Below are 13142 nucleotides of genomic sequence, written 5' to 3'. Positions count from 1 at the left end.
GAAAGAACAGAGAGGTGCAGAGAGAGAGAAGGGCTTGGTGTACATGGTGGTTCCATTCACCTCTGCTTTTCCAACTGTCGGATATGGCTTCTCTTCTCTATAAGCATCAGGTGAGAAGGCATTAGGGTTTCATTTGAGCTTTGAAAGCAAGTGAAATGTTTCCCCGTGCTTTGAGCCATTGCAAACAGGTGCTCATAGAACTACTAGTCGTGAAATAGGCTGAAGTGATTTCAGCCCTCCGAATTTGAAACAGCTCCTCACCTATTTCAGGATTTCTACTCAACTTATTTCTATTTAACAGAAATGGGGTGCAGAAATCATGCCCAACACTCTAAAAATTGAAATCTCTCCCAGAAATTTAAACTGAAATCCAACCAAAGAGAGCATTAGCCATTGGCATTATATGAGTCTGATATCCTTCAAAACAGTCATGGCAACATTTAAGTGACTGATTTGCCTAGCTGAAACCCTTAAAGACACCATGATATAGAATTTTTTTGTGGTGGTTAGCATAAAATAGATGTTCACTCATCCATTCTAGCTGCAGAAGAGAATTTTTTTCCTTTTCTGATTAGCATAACTTTGTAGTTGCATCATATTCAATGGCAATGGAAGAAACATTATGATTTCAGGATTTCTACTTCAACTGATTTCTATTTCACAGAAATGGGGTGCAGAAATCATGCCAAACACACTAAAAATTAAAACCTTTCCCAGAAATTGAAACTGAAATCCAACCAGAGAGAGCATTAGCCATTGGCATTATATAAGTCTGATATCCTTCAATACGGTCATGGCAACATTTAAGTGACTGATTTGCCTAGCTGAAACCCTTAAAGCCACCATGATATAGAATTTTTTTGTGGTGGCACAAAATTGAAAAAATCTTGTTTGGTACATGGTCTATTGTTGTTCACTCTTCCATTCTAGCTGCAGAAGAGAATTTTTTTTCCTTTTCTGATTAGCATAACTTTGTAGTTGCATCATATTCAATGGCAATGGAAGAAACACTATGGTTCAACTCTTTGAACGAAGTCTACAAAATCTAGTTTTTGGAATCCCTTTTAATCATACAGATGTGTTTTAGCCTTTTGAGTTCTGGATGGTCTAGCATTGTTAAATGCATTTCAACTCAAAACACATTTACTGGTTAATTATGTGTGGAGATATGTGAGCAGGATGACTTTGTTGTGCTATAAACTCCATGAACTGCCACTCCTGAGATGTGGGCTTTCAAAATTCAAAAATAAAACATGAAAATTGTGATGTCTACGTGTAACTGTATTTCATAAAGGTTAAAGATTGTAGCTCCTACTTGTTTGTACTGCTCGCATTCCTTGTATATGAAAATTTGTTTCATTTATTTGGCTAGCTAGTAGCGATGAGAGTTAACATCTTGTTCATAAGCTTGGAATTAGACTGGATATGCTAGCAGTATGAATGTGTAGGGCTACATACTAACTTTCTACTTTCTTTTCTTACTTTCATTTCTCCCTTTTGTTTTTTCTGGGATCCATGTAGCCAGCCCCATTTAGTTGGGATAAGGTTAAATTTTGTTGTTGTTGTTGCTACATTTTCGACAGTCTCACATTATAGGGTGCTGGATTTCTTGTTGCAGGGGATTGCACCACTAACACTGAATCTAAACCATCCAGATCCCATTTTTCATGATGGTTTCATGCCTTTGACTTCCTCAACTGAGATGCCAATAAGAGCAGCACTCTCAAACTCCTTTGGATTTGGGGGGACAAATGCATCCCTGCTATTCACAGCTGCCCCTTAGTGCGTCTCAATTTTTGCTGCAAGAAAATTGGAAAGCAAACCTGGGGACCTGGGGACCTGGGGGGGGGGGNTTGGGTTGAGATTTGACTGTTATTCGCTTCCCCTTCTACTCCACTTGACCCAAATTTCAGCATCGTCGCACTCATGGATTGAGAGTTATTGAAGTTCTCCTTGCTTGCTGTTTTCTGGATTTTAGTTTTTATTTTCTGTCCATGTTCGTATCTCCTTATCTAACCATAGCTTTGATATTTTAACCACATATTCACCCCATTAGGACCTCTATGATATATTAATTTCAGCCCCATCTGATTTATAGTTTGCAAGTTCTAGTCACATCAAGTTTCTGCCCTATTTCTGAGTTTAGGTTCACTGTGATTCTGGTTTCTGTAGTTTTGGAAGTGTTTGCTTCTTTCAGCCTAGCTTACCTCATCAGCCAACCATTTCACTCTGCACAAAAGCTTCAAAAAGGAAAAGCATCCATTCATCCAAAATAAAGGAGTCTTTAAATTTTACTGATACTGATAGATTCCCATCGTTGCCTATGTCCACACAAACCAAGCAAGATCTCTGAAAATAATGGATCCCTGATCAAGTTCCTGAAAATGTCTCAAGACGGGTTTACAAGACCTTTGGTGTTCAAGATAGAATTGTCATGAAGTAAATAAAACACAGGTGGTCCACCTTCTCTAGTAAACAAAACACAGGTGGTCCACCTTCTCTTGATACTTCTAGAATTTGACCCTTTATCAGAGTTCTTCCAGTTGGAGCTTTATCACTTCTCTACATTTAATTTCGACTACCAAGTCTTCATCCTCTTGTCAACGAAAAAATATTAACCCTCATCCCTTTTTTCAGAAAATCAGTTGGAACTCTCGTTCTTTTTCCCCAAGGAAAGCAGAATTAAATTCTGTACTAACCTCCAATGCCATCTGTACAGCCCCCTCAACTCCATCTGCTCCATACCCCTCTTCAACAGTCAACATTCAACGTCTCTTCTTGAAATGAAACCCCACCCGGATCAGAAATGTTGAAGCATATTCCATTGGTAAGGCTTTTGTTCCAGCTTACCCCCACCCTTACTCAAGTTGGCAATAATTTTACCTTATAATCCTCATCTGATCAAACCAAAGGGAGAGTTATTTACAGATTATCCTAGATTAAAAGAAATCTGTTCTGATTGTCCCAACTGCCACTCAGGAAGGAAGGTAAAGCAAGACATTTACAGGTTTTCCTAATTTCTTCTCGGGTTCTAAGGTTTGTTTTTTGAAACCCTAACCAACTTGGGGATTCTTGGACAAGGGGATGGAATGAGAGATGGAGAAGGAGAATGGGAGAGGGAGGGACATTCTAACCGCCATTGGCAGCATACAAGAGGAGAGAGGGCGAGACAAATTGATTTCACCAACAGAAATCGACCTCTAATCTCAGAGAATAGCAAGAGATATAAAGAAATAGAGAGGGTGAGAGTTACTTAGAGATAGAGGAGAGTGGGAGGGGGAGGAAAAGAGGGAAAGAATTAAAGGAAGTATTTCTGAGAAAGAGCAGAGAGAGAGAAGGGCTCGGTGTACATGGTGGTTCCGTTCACCTCTGCTTTTCCAACTGTCGGATATGGCTTCTCTTCTCTATAAGCATCAGGTGAGAAGGCATTAGGGTTTCATTTGAGCTTTGAAAGCAAGTGAAATGTTTCCCCGTGCTTTGAGCCATTGCAAACAGGTGCTCATAGAACTACTAGTCGTGAAATAGGCTGAAGTGATTTCAGCCCTCCGAATTTGAAACAGCTCCTCACCTATTTCAGGATTTCTACTCAACTTATTTCTATTTAACAGAAATGGGGTGCAGAAATCATGCCCAACACTCTAAAAATTGAAATCTCTCCCAGAAATTGAAACTGAAATCCAACCAAGGAGAGCATTAGCCATTGGCATTATATGAGTCTGATATCCTTCAAAACAGTCATGGCAACATTTAAGTGACTGATTTGCCTAGCTGAAACCCTTAAAGACACCATGATATAGAATTTTTTTGTGGTGGTTAGCATAAAATAGATGTTCACTCTTCCATTCTAGCTGCAGAAGAGAATTTTTTTCCTTTTCTGATTAGCATAACTTTGTAGTTGCATCATATTCAATGGCAATGGAAGAAACATTATGATTTCAGGATTTCTACTTCAACTGATTTCTATTTCACAGAAATGGGGTGCAGAAATCATGCCAAACACACTAAAAATTAAAACCTTTCCCAGAAATTGAAACTGAAATCCAACCAGAGAGAGCATTAGCCATTGGCATTATATAAGTCTGATATCCTTCAATACGGTCATGGCAACATTTAAGTGACTGATTTGCCTAGCTGAAACCCTTAAAGCCACCATGATATAGAATTTTTTTGTGGTGCCACAAAATTGAAAAAATCTTGTTTGGTACATGGTCTATTGTTGTTCACTCTTCCATTCTAGCTGCAGAAGAGAATTTTTTTCCTTTTCTGATTAGCATAACTTTGTAGTTGCATCATATTCAATGGCAATGGAAGAAACATTATGGTTCAACTCTTTGAACGAAGTCTACAAAATCTAGTTGTTGGAATCCCTTTTAATCATACAGATGTGTTTTAGCCTTTTGAGTTCTGGATGGTCTAGCATTGTTAAATGCATTTCAACTCAAAACACATTTACTGGTTAATTATGTGTGGAGATATGTGAGCAGGATGACTTTGTCGTGCTATAAACTCCATGAACTGCCACTCCTGAGATGTGGGCTTTCAAAATTCGAAAATAAAACGTGAAAATTGTGATGTCTACGTGTAACTGTATTTCATAAAGGTTAAAGATTGTAGCTCCTACTTGTTTGTACTGCTCGCATTCCTTGTATATGAAAATTTGTTTCATTTATTTGGCTAGCTAGTAGCGATGAGAGTTAACATCTTGTTCATAAGCTTGGAATTAGACTGGATATGCTATCAGTATGAATGTGTAGGGCTACATACTAACTTTCTACTTTCTTTTCTTACTTTCATTTCTCCCTTTTGTTTTTTCTGGGATCCATGTAGCCAGCCCCATTTAGTTGGGATAAGGTTAAATTTTGTTGTTGTTTTGTTGCTACATTTTCAACAGTCTCACATTATAGGGTGCTGGATTTCTTGTTGCAGGGGATTGCACCACTAACACTGAATCTAAACCATCCAGATCCCATTTTTCATGATGGTTTCATGCCTTTGACTTCCTCAACTGAGATGCCAATAAGAGCAGCACTCTCAAACTCCTTTGGATTTGGGGGGACAAATGCATCCCTGCTATTCACAGCTGCCCCTTAGTGCGTCTCAATTTTTGCTGCAAGAAAATTGGAAAGCAAACCTGGGGACCTGGGGGCCGGGGGGGGGGGGGGGAAGAACATGAGACAGCGACAACCTTTGAGTTTGGAAATTTCATATGGAACTTAGATACACTTACGGGCCCTGAAAAGAAGGATTGGTCCATGAACCCCTTACATCAGCAGCTGAAGTGGAACGGATCCAGTCAAATTTTGAGAATTGATCATTTGAAAGCTCTATTACAGACTCTTGTAAAGCCATTTCAACATCAGTTGTGTACAAATGATGCAAAGACTTGAAACTTCATTTGGTACATTGGAAGACAGGAAGCTTTGATACGAGAATTTTAAGGTACTGAATATGCCAGTATTTTTGGTTGCGAGGGTTTGTTTATGCAGAAAGTATGTTGACAAAATTTTCATTTCTGATGGAAAATGGGAAGCTAATGATAATTCTTAATCTGATATAAACTTATACTGTTTCCGGTGTTTAATATCTGAATGATAACTGTCTCCTTGGTCAGAAGGCAGTGGAAAGTAGTCGTTTCATGATTTGATTTAGATGGCCATGTTGATAATGTTACAGTTGCATTTTTTACGCAATTATGTATGGAGCACCGCTCGAGTTAGCTGGTTGTGGGTTTGAGTCAGTATGTCTCACTATCACTCATTCGTCATGAGAAATCGTTGCTTGTCATATGGGGGTTTCGGCCTGGGGGTGATGAGCACTACCATGGAGCACCTTATTTTCTTTACACCACACCCCCCTTGCCCAAAAAAAAAAATCCACTGGAAAAACAAATTTGTTCGAGGGAAAAGGATGCATACAGCATAGGATTGGCATCCTCTCCAACCTCTTGCATGCATGTGGCTGTATGCCCTCAGGTGTTGGGCTGTGTGCATGCGAAAAGTTGGAGAGGAACCAAATCTGATCATGGTTGTAGGTATTGGGTATCAACCATTTTGGTATCCATATCGGTATCATATCGGATATGATGGGAATTAGTATCGATTGCTGTTTTATCAGATGGTTTTGCCCTCAAAGATATCAATACCTGATCAATTGTCTCGACTATACCCTTGGTCCCTACTGTAAATACACTGCATCAGTGAATGGTATTGGTATCAGCCGAATCGATACCTAAAACACAAAAGTGAAGGCAGCTCTCTGGGTCCCTACCAAAGCTGGGGTGCGAAAGCATGGGGAGCTAACAGAATTAGATACCCTGATAGTCCATGATGTAAACGACGAGTGTTCACCCTTGGTCTACGCGGACCAGGCCCAGCTAACGTGTGAAACGACACCCTTGTGCAGATTTTAGTATCTCTCTCACATAATAAACAGTGAGCCCGAAGAATAAACAGATTGGGCGGTAGAGGTCTACCATAAGATGTCAAGTGAGATGTGTTGTGATTTGTAATGGTATGTGTTTTATTGTTTCAGTCTCACTTTGTAGTAGCTTTACGCGGAAGGGAGATCGCAAGAGTAAAAACTCTGAGGAATATGTTAGGGACTGCAAAGGCCGCAGGACCGAGGATGGGCGTGTGTAGAAGTTTAGATGGACTTCCAAGAAATAATTGCATGGCTAATGCAAGGAAATGTTAGGAATTGACCATAGGGTTTGTCTAATATGTTATTTGACAGCTGGTACCTTATCATAGTCTGTCGTTATAAACTTATGGTTGATTTTGATGGTGCATCAGGTTGACAATTTACACTTAAATTAACCATAACCCATCAATCTTTTTGCATGGATACTCGCACTCATTTTTGTTTGAAAATCTCCGTATAACCGATCACATTAAGTTGGAATAAAGTTTGGATGTTGTCTTCGTTATTTGATATTTTAAAATTTATGAAACATTTTGATTATGTAAATATTGTAAAAAAGTCTAGGCATATGGTCTCCATTGCTCACAACTCACAAGTGGGGTAATAGGGCTAGAATAGAGACCATTAGTTCACGAAAGTAGGAAGGATTGGTTACTATTTTCTTAATCCATGTGCTTAGTTTTCACATAAAAATGAGAGGAATGCTACTTGGTCATGTGTCCCTTGTGCCGAGACACTTCGGAGGAGGGATAGATGGGGCGTTAAAAACCCAAGGTTGATATGGCTCAACCAGGGATATTTTTTTTCTTTCCTTTGAAATATTATGTGTAATTAATGAGCCTACTCCTGAATCTAATGAATTAAAGTAAAGGGTGTTATTGGGGTTGGTCGTTTAAAAATGGACTCGGTGCGATTGAAAAAAAAAAATGATCATTTAAAATGATCATGGTTGCACAAGACAATCTACAAAGGAAAAGAGGCAGGCTCATGACTCAGAATACATTGAATTAAAGCCTTCTGTTAAAGCAACCACTTTGGCGGACAACTTCGGTTGCAGCTTTGACAAGGCTTGACGAATGTCCTGTGATTGAAAAGTGAAACAACTTTGTTACTTAGTCCATATGGTGAAGAAAAATGACCTGATTAGTATATTGTGCATGCACTCATTCAGGTTGTCTGGAAAATGATTTGTAGGGCACTAGTCTGCAAACCTACAACACTGTAAACCAAAATGTCCACAACAAGGTCCAGATAATGGTTCAGGGCAGCCAGATGGAAAATCCGATCAGGATAAATTTCTGGACAAAGCGAGTGGGGCTTAGACAATGGTTTCAAAAGTAGGCATGGCAATTAGACAAGCTGCGTTGAGTGACAAGGTCAAACCCAAAGACCTTTAGCGACTAATGGATATTCTTATTGAAGAAAGGAATATGAAAGACTTTGTTCACTGAGAGATCACCTCAATTTTGTACCGTGAGGAGAAATGAGTGAGCAAAATGGCTTTGTTCCGGATCCACTGAGCATGTTCAATGATCTACAATGTCAACTAAACACTTCAGAACAACAAATAAGATACAAAAATATCTATCAAAAGTAAAAAAAAGAAACATATCCAAATGACAAAAGCATCTCCACATGTTTTCCCTAAACTCCATTTAACTGGACATAAAATGTACTAAAAATTGTACAACATTTTAAAGCGAAGACCAATAGCATGAAGATACCAATAAAAGTATAGAAAGTAGTTGAAAAGTGAAGTAACAGTATTTCATCACTCATTCTTTTCCACAACAATCTAAGAAATTTAGTTAAAAATTTTGGTTGCCAATTTAGTTTCTTTATGTTATTTACAGGATTGTCATTGGTATTAGTTGGAAAATTTCCATTTTGTTTCAACTTTACATCACTTCTCTTTATACTCAACCAGATGGAGTAAAATTTTGTAATGTAAAACAAAAAATAAAATGGACAGTTCCAGCTAATGTTAACAATAATTAGGTAACAAACTTATAAACTTGTGAAGTATAGTAATTGACTTTTGGGGGAGGGATAGGCACACTGCCCGCATACAGTAAGCTAGTGGGTGGCACCAATGGGGGTTATGGGATGGAGCATCATACAGGAGGGACAGGGGGTTCATTTCAAAGGGGGAAGAGAGAGAGGATGCTAGCTTACGGTACACCGGTGGTGTGCCCAGCCTTTTCCCTTGACTTTTTTTTACTAGATTCCTTTGCTTCTTGTAAAAAAAGAATATGGCAGCAGAAATATTTTACTTCTCGAATACATTCTGAATGTCAATATTTCTACCACACAGTGGTCTTTCATTCTAACTACATTTTAAAACACTACTGTTTACATCAAACGAGACGAAGTCTCACTATTTCTCACTGTTTGTCTTTGGTTTAAATGACACTTATATTGGGTTTTGGACCTCCTCAGTGATTTACAATCATAACCATTTTATTCTTTTTCAGGACCAGTTTTCACAGTTTTATTAGCCATCTAAAGTCCTAATAGAGATTTGATATTCCAAATAGTATCCTGCCTGTTCATTGATATGGATGTCGCCACTAAAAGGTCTCATTGTAAAACCTGTTGAATTGTGGGTTTGAAACAACTTTAATACAAGTCATTGGTTGGCTGCACATGAAAAAGTTAAGGTCCATTAGATCCAACCCTGGATCTAAATCTGCATTAGCAGGTCCTGGTTTGGCTTGAGTCCACACAAATGTATCTGTCTCAATACCCATATGGATTACACAGTAAACTTTCCAAGTCAATTATCTGACTAGAACCTAAAATAAATTTTATTAAGAGACCCAATCCCTGTTAAAATGCATGCATTCCTGAGCAGATCTGTTATCTGACCCATTCCATGCCATGCCCTAGTTCCAAAGGTAGCTTTTCCACCTAATATCAATTTTCCTCATCAAATATAACTAAAATACAAAGGAGAATGTGAAAAGCATGAACATGAGCAAAAACAATAGAAAGATGCAACTTAGTCTTGCAGACCTCAAATATATGAGTATGGCCACGCTGTCGTGTGTGCTCAATGCTGAGCTCTTTATCTAGGAAAGTTGCCTGCCCAAAGAAAAGCAATGTTAATCAGAAAATGGGAATTCAGAACTTTATGAACCCTGGAAAAAAAAGAAAAAGAAAAAAAAGAGATCCATTATATATCACTTAATACATATCGCACTCAGATGATTTCATCCAGCAAAAAAAGAGGATTTTTTTATCTTCTAAATCGGCTGAAGCCTCGTGGCTAATGGCCAGTGACACTTTTCATAGAACTGCTCAGGTAACTGAAGACCTAAGAAGATTACAAAAAAAAAAAAACTCTAAAAATGATATCATTTCTATTTTCTTATTCACATACTATTGATGATTCCATCTACATTCTTCTTTATTTTGTTCCTCTTTGCTCCTCTTTTGACAAGTGATCACTATGATTCACCTTAATGTGACCTTATGTGTTCAAATGCTATATGAAATAAAAACAAAATGATATATTGCGGTTGCCTTTTTTGCTTTTTTATTTTATTTTTATAATTTTTTATATTCCAAGTTGCAAAGAAGTGCAGCTGCCTACGTGAAGGAAATTGAGAGGTAACTAGTGGAAATTTTTGATTTTTTTGACTAGGGTTTAGAGACTACACCTCACCACTTTTTTCATGGAGTGTAAATATGGCTATTAGAGCATTTTCACACATATAGTGCACAGCAGTATTCAATAGTTGCATTTCCTTCAACGGTTTAATGTTTGTAATCTAGTCCAGAAAATAAAGAAGGATGAAAGGGCTGTATCCCTTTAAGAGCATTCCTTCTTGGTGTACTATGTAGACCATCGTATTGGCAGACAGATATTAGATTTCTTCATTTTATTGCAAAGGATTATACTCTTATGCAACAATTGGCAGTCGTGCTTTACTTGTTCTTTCCTAGATTCTCATCATTTGGGTTTTTACCATTTCAGCATCTCCCTCTGTACAAACTCTTTTAAGTAACATTGCAATTGAGGTAAGTGTATGCTATTCTGACTCCATAATCCTTACGCATATTCTGATGAGATGCAACTTTACAGGAAGATGATATTATTCGGAGACACCATGGGAGCAGTCTTCTTGCTATAAACTCCTATCCCGATTCACACATTGCTGCATAGATCATATGTATAACAAAGGCAACAGTGCCACCAACTTTCTAGCAACTTTTGTCATTTTGACAAGTGGATATCCATACTATGGTGACCTCTTTGAAATCTCTCGATATTATCATGATTTGACATTTTGATGATATGCCTATGTTGTATGTACTACTTTCAACTTGGCCAGGACAAAGGGAATAAAGAGAAAGAACAAGACAGAGTTACCTCAGTTATAAGAACTTTTGCTCTCATGGCATCAGCGTTACGAGGATCAAGCATAAAATCAGATGTTGTATCTCCAGTGAATGCCACCTCTGGGTACAGTATAATGTCTGTAATCTGCCAAGAGGTAACTTCAAAGTCAAATATATCATAATAAACACAGAATTGAACCTTGGCAGAAAACAAGCTTTATCCTTCAAATAAATCGTTGAGTTGCAAATTCAATGAGCTTCTAAAAACAACAAACCTCCACCCCAGAATTCTTCAACTTCTCAATTTGTTTTCCTTTCAAATGAGCATATTGCTTCTTCAGCTTCTTTCTTACCGAGTAAGTGACATATCCCTGAGGAAACCAAGACATTGTGTGAATCACACTTGGAGAGATCATAGGTTGCACATACGAGAACTAAAACAACGGATATTCTTCGTAGTGGTTAAGTATGAGCCAATAGAGCATACCTGGCTGGGTATAACATGGTGAGTTTTAAACGGCCTCACTACCAGGTCATTTCGCATTTCATATGTTTCCCCTGCAATTAAGTTTGTAAAGTCAGATTCACGATAGAATATGCGCACATCAAACAAAGACATGGCAGGAACCATAACTGCATACCCACATCTAATGCAACCAAATCAAACTTCAATTCATCTCGACTCATATTCCTGTGAATTTCGAATAGCTTCTCCACATCCTCTTTAATACAAGGTGGCACAAATATTGTTGGAGGTTTTAAATTGTAGAGTCCACGAGTTGCTACATACATTGGAAGTCCACCCTGTAATGATGTAGTATAAGGCACTTTAAGCGTACAAGTCCAGAGTGAAAGAAATGACACTGGCATAAACAAGTAAACTGAAGTAAAGCACAGAAGGTACTAGTCCAAGGTCCTCAGACAAGGGTTCCAACTCTGGCCCAACCAGTCCAACATTACTAGAACAGGTGTTAGAATTCCTAAGAAATCAAATGCTACAAATCAACTGATTATCATTTGTTCTTGATTTGAAACACAAATCAGGAAGAACACCAAGGTTAAGCTCAAAGGAGAATTCATGTATATAATTATAATTGGTCACATGTTCGAGTCTATCAAATTCAAAACAAGCTGAACTGAAAATTTTGATAGTTCAAGCAAGCTTCTTTCTCAAGGAACACTGGATAGGATTGCATATGGTGGGGATGAAACTTGAAATGGGGAAAGAGCTTACAATGTGATCAAGATGAGCATGGGTTATGAACAGGAAATCCTGATGAATAGCCCTCGAAGGACACCTTCCGATATCAAAAGCAGCATTCAATCTCGGAACGACGATGCAAGTCTCGTGACCTCCTATTGATATTCCCTCAATCAAATAGCCCTCAAGGTCGACACCTTTCCGATGAACCTCGGCCCTGGCTTTCCTGTATTCCTCTTCTTCAATCGCTCTGTCTATTGCGGAGAGAAACCCAGTCCCTTTAAAGGCAGACAATCCAAGGCCAAGGCCATGGCCACTGGATGAGACCTTCTGTCCTAGTCTCTGAACTACAGGGAAAGGGAATTTGTAAGGGGATGCGGGTGCCTGTTCGTTAGGTGGAAGAAATGGAGGAAATTTTGAGCTTGAGATGCTTAAAGAAGTCAGCATATTTGTTTTAAAGGGGGCTTAGATTACATAGATAAGACTTAACATCACAGGAGCTTAGAGAGAGAATTGCAGTTACAGTGAGAGAGAATTGCAGTTACAGTGAGAGAGAGAGAGAGAGAGAGAGAGAGAGAGAGAGAGAGAGAGAGAGAGCTTTATGTCACATATAGAAGGTTGAAACTCACGGGAGCGCAGGGGGGGAGAGTTGCAGTTGAGCCTTGCGGGGTATGAGAGGTAGAAGAGGAAGGTGAACTCTTTCTTATCGAAATTCGAAAGTAAGCCCCGACACGATGATTAAGAGGTACGATCTACAGAGAAAACCGTGACTTCCAATGGCGACTTGTATGCCGTGAGCGTCAGCAACGACTTCACCGAAGAAACTACTAAAGTTCGAATAACAACAAAACTAGTTAGATTATAATAAACAACAACTGCCGAGTATAATTAGTGAAATTGGGGTACATAGAGCCTGTGGATTCGGGCCTCTTAGTTGTTAGCATCCCCTCTCCATCTATATAAAAAAAGCTATTGTTGGTGTACGATGTCTTGTATTCTATAGCAGTTTAACCCAGGGAGTACTGGTGCAGGGACCTTGACAGACAGAACGATAGTCCCGCTTTAAGATAGTTTTGTATTTTCCGTTGTTAGAGTTTTTCTTTATATATTTGAAACGAGAGTTACTCTCTGTAAGCAATTCTTAGATGTGTAAGGAGAAACATTATAATAATATTCT

General features: G+C 38.6%; 2 protein-coding genes across 6 annotated transcripts in view; one reads left to right on the top strand and one right to left on the bottom strand.

Annotated features, from left to right (window-relative positions):
• LOC122058664 (3-oxoacyl-[acyl-carrier-protein] synthase, mitochondrial) overlaps positions 1–1845 on the top strand; it is a 33934-nt gene extending 32089 nt beyond the window's left edge. For 2 of the 3 annotated variants that reach the window (XM_042621314.1, XM_042621315.1), the window contains exon 14: positions 1619–1845. In XM_042621314.1, coding sequence (XP_042477248.1) covers positions 1619–1783 — 165 coding nt within the window. In that variant the 3' untranslated portion in view covers positions 1784–1845. The remainder of the gene's footprint in view (positions 1–1618) is intronic. The other variant, XM_042621316.1, reaches the window with a different exon arrangement.
• Positions 1846–7311: 5466 nt separating this feature from the next.
• LOC122059233 (tRNase Z TRZ2, chloroplastic) lies at positions 7312–12667 on the bottom strand. Of its 3 annotated transcripts, none has more exons than XM_042621918.1 (9): positions 12554–12667; positions 11999–12499; positions 11406–11568; positions 11252–11322; positions 11040–11135; positions 10796–10909; positions 9436–9504; positions 7880–7954; positions 7312–7501 (listed from the first exon to the last, which is right to left on the bottom strand). In XM_042621918.1, exons 2-9 carry the CDS (start codon positions 12410–12412, stop codon positions 7406–7408), a joined length of 1098 nt encoding a protein of 365 aa, XP_042477852.1. In that variant the 5' UTR covers positions 12413–12499; positions 12554–12667; the 3' UTR covers positions 7312–7405. The 3 variants fall into 3 exon arrangements, with proteins under 3 accessions (XP_042477852.1, XP_042477854.1, XP_042477851.1); XM_042621920.1 differs by having other exon boundaries at positions 11999–12490; positions 12543–12609; XM_042621917.1 differs by having other exon boundaries at positions 11999–12641.
• Positions 12668–13142: the final 475 nt, after the last annotated feature.

This window comes from Macadamia integrifolia, chromosome 13 (genome assembly GCF_013358625.1).
Source record: "Macadamia integrifolia cultivar HAES 741 chromosome 13, SCU_Mint_v3, whole genome shotgun sequence".
In the NCBI taxonomy this organism is placed as follows: domain Eukaryota; kingdom Viridiplantae; phylum Streptophyta; class Magnoliopsida; order Proteales; family Proteaceae; genus Macadamia; species Macadamia integrifolia.
The sequence above is the reverse complement of the archived record's forward strand: the minus strand, read 5'-3'. Positions and strand labels throughout refer to the sequence as shown.

What these genes read in the sequence shown, in the direction of transcription:
- LOC122059233 (XM_042621918.1), bottom strand. Translation starts at nt 12,412, where the DNA reads ATGCTGACTTCTTTAAGCATCTCAAGCTCAAAATTTCCTCCATTTCTT. An exon ending in CAAAAGTTCTTATAACTGAG is followed by an intron (nt 9,505 to 10,795) that starts GTAACTCTGTCT and finishes TTCTTTGGGCAG; the next exon opens with GCAACTTTCCTAGATAAAGA. An exon ending in CCTCACGGTACAAAATTGAG is followed by an intron (nt 7,502 to 7,879) that starts GTGATCTCTCAG and finishes TTTCAATCACAG; the next exon opens with GACATTCGTCAAGCCTTGTC.